Source organism: Pinus tabuliformis, chromosome 2_1 (assembly GCF_031772625.1).
Source record: "Pinus tabuliformis cultivar Carrire ecotype Pingquan chromosome 2_1, CPIR1, whole genome shotgun sequence".
Classification (NCBI taxonomy): domain Eukaryota; kingdom Viridiplantae; phylum Streptophyta; class Pinopsida; order Pinales; family Pinaceae; genus Pinus; species Pinus tabuliformis.
Window position 1 is genome coordinate 492037135 of NC_142299.1, and position 10243 is coordinate 492047377.

The 10243-nt window shown below is 35.5% G+C and overlaps 1 protein-coding gene across 1 annotated transcript; it reads right to left on the reverse strand.

The window, feature by feature from the left end:
* Positions 1-2701: 2701 nt before the first annotated feature.
* Positions 2702-5863, reverse strand: LOC149201081 (uncharacterized). The gene is made up of 5 exons (XM_089401189.1): positions 5260-5863; positions 4841-4996; positions 3824-4337; positions 3070-3566; positions 2702-2982 (listed from the first exon to the last, which is right to left on the reverse strand). Exons 1-5 carry the CDS (start codon positions 5861-5863, stop codon positions 2702-2704), a joined length of 2052 nt encoding a protein of 683 aa, XP_089257315.1.
* Positions 5864-10243: the final 4380 nt, after the last annotated feature.

Below are 10243 nucleotides of genomic sequence, written 5' to 3' on the forward strand. Positions count from 1 at the left end.
ATCTGAAATTCAAAAAGAAAAATTGTAAACCTTCATCACTTACAGATAGAAAAGGTCATATACCCCTTTAGTATCTAACTACTAACTTTAAAATTAAATTATTATTATGTATAAATTTTTCCTTTTAATTAATTTTTTTTTTTTTCATTATTGGTTGATTTTGCAAAGCTTCCTTTAGTATATCTCTCAACAAATTTTAAAATTAAATTATTGCTTATGAAAGATTTTTCAGCTTAAATTATTGTTATATATAAAATTTTCCTTTAATTTTTTTTCATAATTGATTGATTTTGCAACCCTTCAGTTCAACCTCTTATCCCTGCCACGTTGGCTAGCTGCGCATCCACTTGTATCTCTCTCATGTCGGTGTATGTATAAACACAGACCAAGGATCGAATCTCAGAGAAAGGTGTCCAGTGACAAAATGAGAAAATATTGGCCATCCATGGTCAAAATTTCTTCGTACTTTCTTATGATTCCTCTGGGCAATTAACGTTAGAATGTGTTCGGCAGAAGTGGTCAACAACAAAAGAGAAAATATTGGGCGTTCTTGTCCCTGGTTTCTTTGTACCCCTCTGATGAATGCTCCCGTGGATTTGAAGTTGAAATTGTTACAGAGAGAGGTGACATGAAGTTGACATATTGGGCATTTGTGACCCATTTCTGTGTACCTTTATCATGAGTCCTCATGAAATTGAAGCTGAATGTGTTTAAATGGTAAACGTAGATGAAAGTCAAAGTTTGAAAAGAAGTTTTTATAGTAAATATGATTAAGGAGAGGGAATGTTTTCCTCATTAAAATCGTATTTTTAAATATATTTAAAAAAAAAATTATATTTGTAAAATTTTATATTTATTTAAAATTTTAATAATTTTTTTATTTTAAATAAAATTTAATTTTTTAATTAAAAAAAAAAAAAAACACACAAAAAACCAAAAAAAAAAAAAAAAAAATCTTAACCTATTTTTTCTATTTTCACCGCGTCATTAATAATTGGCATGGAATCATTTCTTTTCTAACCTTTCATCCATCATTTTTTTTAGAAATCCATTAATGTTTTATGGAAATAAAAGTCTCGATGAAATTTAAACAATCTGTTCATTCCATTGACTGACTCAATAAAACCTTGTTTCATATTATTTTATTCCCTTTTCATTTCTATGTTTTCCTTTTCTGTTGCACGGTCTAAAGCGTCTTTGTTGTTAAGCATTTTGATCAGACTCACTCTGTAACTACACTTTTTGTCAAACTCCCCACCAAATAAATGTTTGGAAAACCAACTTTTCTCGACAAAACCTTGTAACCAGACTTGATCATAACATTATATTTCGTGGAATTCCGAACAAATAAATGTCAGGAAAACCAACTTAGTTCAACATCTTCTAGCCCTTTTTAATAGGATACTTTGTCAGCGTTAATTTGAATTTTCTAGCCAAATTGGATCATAGCAGCAGAATACTTTGGTAATGTCCTCGTAAATAATCATATGAATATAGAACCTGGAACCAAATACCCAATTAATAAGCATCATAAAAACAACCATAGAGAATCACACAACATGACACCATGAAAAAAAAATAACACAAACATATCGGAAAAAGATGCAATTTTTAATTAGTTCGATCACAAAAATGCAACTGAAATTGTACTTACAACTTGTTTATAAGAAGAAGCACGCATCCGAACAGGTTGCTTCTCAGCAGCAAAAAGCGGCTTGAAAATTGGTCTATAAATTAACCAAAATAGCTACCAAAATACTAATGGTCAAATCTCGTATCTTTTTATGTGATTTGGCTGGAAGGAACGAAAACATATTTGAATATCCCAACACCGTTACTTAAAGTACCTGGAGGTTTACACCTGAATATTTTTCTCTTCATTCACCTATTGGGAACTCGAAGCCACCATTGAAATGATTAAAGTGCAAAATGGATTTCTACCTCTGATATCAGTCTTTCTGAACCATCTTTGATGAATATCAAAATCGTGAAGTAGCTGTTGCGGTAGATCTTGTTTGCAGTCTTTTATTTTCAAAATTAAAGCACTTTATGAAGTTAAGTGGTTTTTTATTGATGCACAATACCCTAATTATAAATATGGTTATAATGACTGGAAATTAAATAAAGATAATGAAAGATAACCACTTTCTTCCTTCATGTTCAGTTATATGCAATCCTTTCTTCCCGGGCAATAAGATATTTATATGTGGTAAACTAAAACTTATGGGAACAATTCAAATAAAATATCAATCTATGTGAAATAAATTAAAATTAAGTAAAACTTAAATATATATAAATTTGTGTGACATTTGAAATTAACAGTGGCCCTGTAGCATGATATTGGACAATGGAATTATATATACATATAATTTATACTAAAATGTTTAAGAATTTTGGCTTTTACCAATTTGTTGTGAAACAAACTAAAATTAATTGAAACTGAAATAGATATGAATTTGTGTAACATTTGAAATTAACAGGTGGCCTATAGCATGATATTGGATAATGAAATTATATATACATATAATTTATACTAAAATGTTGAGGAACTTTGGTTTTCGCCAGTATTGTTGTGTATAGCACTTGTGTGGTCTAACATATGTGTTATATTTGATAGGAATTTTGGGTTGCTGGAGACTTCTAAAAGATCATCTTTGATCATTTGCAATATGCTCACAATGTCTATCATTGTAGGTCGTCTTTATGGAGATTCTTTTGTGCAAAGCAAACCTAGACTTAAAAGTTGACAAAGGCAATTGAGTTCCTTATCTCCTTCAATGTTTGTACTAGTCCTCCTCAATAGATGACTATCCACCACTTCTCCAATTCGGTTTGGAAAATTGATAGCCACCCATTTTTGCAAGCTCGGCCCCTCTACAAACATGTTGTCTGTGGGTTTCTTTCTAGTCAACATCTCCAATAGCACTATTCCATAGCTATAAACATCACCTTTTGTTGTGACACAACTGCCCAATCCATATTCTGCATTCAAACATTCTCAAGTCAAAATTTAATAAAAATAAAAATCTCATGACATTGCTTAATATGCTATCTTGCTGAAAAAAATACCTCGAGATATGTAGCCCATAGATCCTTTGAGTGCAAGTGTAGAAGTGAGCGCTGAATCCTCGGCATTTGCAAAACATATGCTAGAAATGCCAAAGTCTATTATATATGATGTCATATCTTCACCCAAAAGAACATTGCTAGGCTTCAAATCACAATGGATTACTTGCACAAAACAATAATGATGGAGATACGCCATGCCTTGTGCGATGTCTATTGCTATATTCAACCTTTGAATCAAACTCAAATCACTTTCATCTTTGCCATCTGGAAATAGCCATTTCTCTAGGCTTCCATTTGGCAGGAATGGAAATATCAAAGCTTTCAGTTGGAGGTCTGAATAAGAGGTTATAATTCTAACCAGATTTCGGTGCCTAACTTTGCCCAAAATTTTGCATTCCCTGTCAAAACTCTTGTGAGCCCCCTCAGTTTCCAAATTCAGAAGCTTGATAGCCACAACTATACCATCATTCAAAACCTCTTTGTACACTTTCCCAAAACTACCAACTCCCAACAAGTTAGCGTCACTAAATTCATTTGTTGCAGTGATGATCTCTTCATAGGAAATTTTCCGGTACCCCACACTTAATGATGATGTGACCTCTTTGAGAATGTGTCTCTTGTGATTTTGAATCCACAATACCCCAAAAGATAAGCATGATGTAACAATGACTGCAGCTACAACAACAAGGACGATGAATCTTTTCTTATGCCAAACACTTTTATGTTTGTGAGCAGAGCATGGTGACAAACTTACCCAAGGTCCAAAAGTCCAAGATTTCCCATAAATGCTGAAGCACCAAGATTTTTGAAAACTCCATCTTTAGGGACTTCTCCTGACAACTTGTTGAAAGAAAAATTCAAGTGGCGGAGCATTTTGAGCTTCTCCAATGACATGGGTATTCCACCTGACAAGTTGTTGAAAGAGAAATCTATGTCTTGGAGACTTTGAAGTTCGCTGAGTGAAACTGGAATGGGACCTTCAAGCCCATTACAAGGAAGATTGAGGTAGTCTAGTTCTTTGCAGTTTCCAAGTGCACTTGGAATGTAACCGGTTAGCTGATTTGCAGAAATATCTATAGCTTGAATCATAAACATTTTGCTTAGCTCTGAAGGCACCGGACCATGTAATAAATTGTTTGAGAGATTGAAAAATAAAGCTAAATTTTTAAGCTCTGCAACCTCTGGAGGTATATACCCACTGAGCCTGTTATATGACAGGTCTAGCTGTAATAACTTCATACATTTTCCTAAATTTGCAGGTATATTACCTGATAATTGGTTATGATTAAGATCTATAAATCCTAACCGTGAAGGGATCCAATAGAATCGGGGATTTTTCCAGAAAGATTATTTCCCCATAAAGCTAGTACCCCTAAACTTTTAAGTTCCCCAATTTCTGTTGGAATATTTCCCTGCAAATTATTGTAGCCCATATATAACCTCTCCAACTTTTGAAGCTTCATAAGTGAAGAAGGAATTGAACCAGTCAAAATATTGTAATCTAGTTCAAGAAGTGTTAAACTAGTTAGGTTTCCAATCTGTGGAGGTATTTCTCCTCCTAACTGATTGTTGCTCAAGCCTAGAGATTTCAGATTCGTAGAGAGGTGGCCTACGGATAGGGGCAAACATCCCCCGAGATAATTAGAGTCTAATATTAACTCCTGTAGGTTGGAACAGTTAGTAAGAGCAGTAAGAATGGGCAAGCTCGTGGTGCTGCCGCTAACCAGTTGATTATGGCCTAAGTCAAGCTACTGGAGCTGCGTCAACTTACCCAACTCCATGGGCACTACCCCGCTGAGCTGGTTACCCGCTAAGTCGATGATTTGAAGATGCGCACAATTGACGAGGGAAGAAGGAATGGTCCCACTTAATTGATTCATATCCAAGTAGAGTTCCGTCAACTGTGTGGTCTTGCCACAAAACTCCGCTGGAATGTGACCAGTCAAGTGGTTAAAAGTCAGCTCCAATACAAGAAGATTGGTGCAGTTGCGCAAGGAAGATGGAATGTGCCCAGTCAGATGGTTTTCACAGAGAGATATAACAGTCAACTGGCTTAGTGTACCCAATTCTGAGGGAACACTCCCATGAAGGTTGTTTCGGCACAGTTGTAAGAATTCCAAAGACGATTTTCAAAAAAAAAAAAAAAGAATTCCAAAGACGATATGTTTCCCAAGCAGGGCGGGATTGTACCCGTCAAACTGTTAGCTCCTAAGTAAATGACTTGTAATTTGGGGAGAACACATAGTTCTTCGGGAATGTTGCCTGTAAGATTTTTAAAGGCCATACGGATTCTCCGTAAACTGCGGCACCCACCCAGGGTGGACGGAATGGAACCTTCGAGATGATTTTGATCCAGGAAAAGCCACTTTAAGCGAAAGAGGTTTCCCAATTGATAGGGAATGGGACCGTGAAAACTATTATTGCGAAGATCGAGTACGGTCAGAAATGAGAGATTGCCGAGAAGAGGAGAAATTGTACCTTGTAATCCCATACTTGAAACATTGAGTGATACCACTCTCTCTCTGCGCCGGCTGCATATGATACCAGTCCACTGGCACAATGAAGCATTAGGTTTCCAAGAATTGGGTAACGATTCGGACGGATCGTATGTGACTGCAGACATAAATCCGAGCAAAGCCTCTTTATCAGAAACATTACTGAAACGGGAATGCCTATGATTAGATAATTGAAGGGTAGAAAACACAGGATGATTGAGAAAGAGAATGAAATAAGAGAAGAAAAGAAGCATTCTCCGAAAACACCAGATGACATAAGGAACGTAACAGGTCTCCATCTTCTCGCCCTCTTACAGAATGGGAATGGATGCAGTCTTTCGTTTATTTATATAGCTTCATCTTTGAAGTCTAAATTTACTAAACGCTGGAAGGATCGACCAATTCACACTTAATGCGGAAAGAAATCTTGGAAAATCCTTAGGGTGGGCTAATTTTTCAAAACAAAATACCCCACTTGAATAAAAGTAATCATAAAACTACGGTTTGTTGATAAATTAATCAAAAGCATTGTTTGACATCTGAATATCAAACAATGAAGTCAATAATGGCATGCCCAAAAATTCAAACAATGAAGTCAATAGTCATTAGAGCTGTTTAAACTCTGATGCAAACTTTAAGAATATTCCGATCGATTAATTTTCCTCAAAGATATTACGGTTGGTTGATATTTGTTGAAATATTAATTTCACCTGCCGTACAGGAGCATTAAACGGCAACACAAAACCTTTCCCGAAAAACCACCTATCTTTATCGCACCGCCTTTTGGCAAAGGCAGTTTTTCCTTGGAGCCCTCCGAACACATTCACATGCTGCCACGCGTCCGCTGTACGAACCCAAAACCATTTTCCCCGGACGGTAAAGGTCGATTGGTTTGCCCGAGGTTGGTGTGCGAACCACGTCGGATCATCTAGGCGCTCAAACACAGCCGTTGACTTCCCGAAGGTGCACTGCCCGCGTCAAATCAATTTTTACGTGGAGTGAAGTGGAAGTTTTCTTCGTTGACCGCCGTGGAGGAAACGTTGTAGTTTTAATGCATTTACGTAGAATTGGGTGGGAGCTTTTATTATGATGATGGGCATACGTCCCATATTTTTAATATGGTTATGGGTCACGTTATTTTTTTATATGTTTTTATATATCACTATGTAACCCTACGTGTAGTAATAGTTATGTAGTTTTTTTTGTGCGGTAGTTTTAGAGTGTAGTAGTGGTGTGTGATGGGTGCGTAGTGTTGTAACATGCGTCGACCATTTTTTTGTAATATGAGAGCTTTGGGGGAGCGATAGAAGTGTGTGCACAGCAGTGCATGAAAAAGAGCAGCATAGATTTTTTTTTTGTGATTGGCCATCATAAAAAGGAAGGAGCAGCGAAGTGAATGCATAGTGGTGTATAAATAAAAATGGTTGAATATGTTGTAAAATTTTGTGTGGCATTTTTGTAAAACAGAAGTGTAAGAAAAACCATGTGTGGTTTTGCACAGCAGTTCATAAAGAAAATGGTTGAGCGAATTTTTGTAAGTTTGTGTAAGTTTTGTTTTTACAGCAGTGTGTAAAAATTTGTTTTACAACAGTAATGTAAAAATGGGTTTTACAGCAGTAAACCCAGCGCAGTGAACTCTCAGGTGGAGAGAAAAGACAGAGTTTTTGTTTTTGATGGGTGAATGTAAGTTTTGGTAAATCCCTCTCAGCAAAGAGGATGAATGTTGTTTCAGGCTTTATATGTTAATCAATAGAAATATTTTTATGGACGTGTAATGGACTGTTCTGAGTTAATTTATTTAAAAGAGGTTATCTGTGGAAAAGGTCCTGGACAGAGAAAACAGAGGATTGCCTCTGTGGCATTTGATTCATTTGGTTTTGGTATTTTCCCCGTTTAAAAATACCCAACAATATTCAAAATAATATTTACTTAAATTTAAAAATGTGAGACGTGTGGGTTTCAAATTATGAAGTCAAGTTTGTTTTTTAGAGGATGATTGATTGGTGAAGGTGTTTTTTTAAAGGATGATGGAGTAATCTGTATAATGAGATGTTACTTTTTACCTAGTTTTAAATTTTATTGGGAGATATTTTCGTTTGTGATAAGATTCAAGGGATTGGTTCCCTAGTTTTAAATTTCATTGGGGATATTTTCGTTGTTTGTGATAAGATTCAAGGGATTAGTTCTCCATCTTTATAGATTTTTGGTTTTTGTGAAGTTATAAATTTCTAATATATATAACTTTGTGTGTATTGGATATATCGTTGTTATAATTGTAGCCGCTAAGTTGGCCTTGGCTTTAGTCTATATTCCTCACTATATCAAAATTACTACCATAATCATAAATGAATAAATAAAATCAAAATTGTTCAGACTCTACATTCAAACTATATCTATCATGGTGAAATCTCGTAAAGATCCGATCGGCCAATTTCCGAAAACTGAAAATACTTCCAATGGTTAATTTTCCAAAAAATATAAGACTTTAAAATAGGTAATTGACTTTAGATATCAGACGTGTAGATTTTAAATAATGAAGTCAATAGTCCGTTCGTTAATTTTCCAAAAAAGATTGACTTTATAATAGTCAATTGACTTTAGATATCAGACGTGTATATTTTAAATAATGAAGTCAATAGTCAATTGACTTTAGATATCAGACTTGTATATTTTAAATAATGAAGTCAATAGTCAATTGACTTTGAACAATGAAAATAGTCATCACAGGTACGTAGACTCTACGTTCAAGCTTTACAGATCATGGAAAAATCTTATAAAGATATTTGGGTCAGCGAATTTCCAGAAAACTTACTTTAAAATTGTTAAAGTCAATAATCAACCAACTATTCATTTGGTGCGGATGCATGTGGTCGATAGTCCAGACTTCAATCACCATTATCAACCCCCACATGGCCTCAGAGTTCAAGTCAATGAAGTCAGCAGTCAATCAACTACTCGTTATAACTTGCCGTCTTTGACCTACACGGAATCGTGATAGGCCAGGTATTGAAATTGACGGACAAATTGTCTGTCATATATCGATTTGGCTGTTAGTTAAAAGAGAGTTTTATCATAAAACTGTAAAAATGGGTGGGCGCATTTTCAAATTATCTATTTTAAGGGACTATTTCATATTGAAATTCCTAACTTTGGGACTATTCAACACGTCAACCCTATGTGTGATATATCACATCTAATGTTAATTATTGGTTTCAGATAATAGTTGTGCTTTGCTCATCAAATCTTGCAATTTACCTGTATAGGGTATCCAAAATGTTTACACCCTTCTTTTTTGGAAGGGGAAATAAATCAGCGAATGTATGTTGATGGGTGTTAGATTTAATAAAATGTTATTAATTTTGGTTATGTGTCAGAGGCTAGAGTTTGGATTATGTGTTATTTTCAAATCTAGTATATTATTTATCGATATACCAAAAGTGGATGACATTTAAGTAAGAATAATTCTTCTTGCACAAAGCTACTCACAATTCTATAGATCATGATCGCTGAATTTGCATACGATGTATCCATTATCGAATTAAGCGTGGCAAATTCCAAATTGCAACTCCATTTGGACTTACCATGGCTCGACATAAGGTGATAACTCATGATTATGGAGGGAAACTCCCTTTGAAAGCAATGTGTTCTACCTGCCATTGGATTTTGTCCTAATTTGTAACCCACCTCCTACGATCCCTATTACATCTTGATCATTATAGATCATGATATCACAAGAAACCACATTCAAAAGCAAGGTGTTATGCCTACCATTGGATTATGCTGTAACTTGTAGCCCACCTCCTACTACCCCTATTACATTTCAATTGTTTCAACCTTGACTATTACTCCCATTGAGCCCAACCTCGATAGAAGTGGGTAATGCTATGCATCACTGGATAACCTCCCCTTCCTCTACGGGGGACAGTGCAATGGGTGGATAATGTGAAATTATGATTCCCTAGAAGGTGATATTTACCAGTGAATTGTTTCTTGTCACTTATTTACGACAAATTAATTATTTATTGGAAGTAAATGAATAACATAAATAGCACCAATCACAAACTAAAAATGCAGGAAAATATACGAGAAACCAATCACACAATTTACACCAGTATTTTTGGACAAGTCGTACTTGGAAAAGCCCCAATGTGGGGAAAACCAATTTTCAAATCTAAGGGATTTTATTAATATCTTCAACTAATAAACTGCTATTGAGAAATACAACTGCTTGTCTTTCACTGGCAAAGTTGTGACAACATATTTCTTTACTTCTACTTATTTGGAAAACCCTCGAACTTCCCTTTTCTACAATTCACATTACCTCCAGCAACACACACTTCCCTTTAGCAATTCGCATTGGCTCTTTCTGGCAATTCGCACTAGCTTCTAGCAAACTCAATATGCCTTTAAGAAGACTCGAACGACCTCCAACAAATTTTCATTGGCTTCAGGTGAACTCGCACTGGCACTAAAAAACTCTATTTGACCTCTGGAAGACTCTCACTGCCTTCCGACAAACAATCGCGGCCTCCTCCTGTGAATACATTGAGCAATTCAACCTCCTCCTAAAGCTCACAACCTCACAAGGAAAAACTCAACTCTCTGCAGAAAATACTGATAGCAAGAATCTCCAAAAAATATTTCCTCAATCACTGTTTCTGAGACCCTCTTGTGTCTTT

What these genes read in the sequence shown, in the direction of transcription:
- LOC149201081 (XM_089401189.1), bottom strand. Translation starts at nt 5,863, where the DNA reads ATGGAGACCTGTTACGTTCCTTATGTCATCTGGTGTTTTCGGAGAATG. An exon ending in GGTAGTGCCCATGGAGTTGG is followed by an intron (nt 4,338 to 4,840) that starts GTAAGTTGACGC and finishes ACCAATTATCAG; the next exon opens with GTAATATACCTGCAAATTTA. An exon ending in CTTGGACTTTTGGACCTTGG is followed by an intron (nt 3,567 to 3,823) that starts GTAAGTTTGTCA and finishes GGGAGTTGGTAG; the next exon opens with TTTTGGGAAAGTGTACAAAG.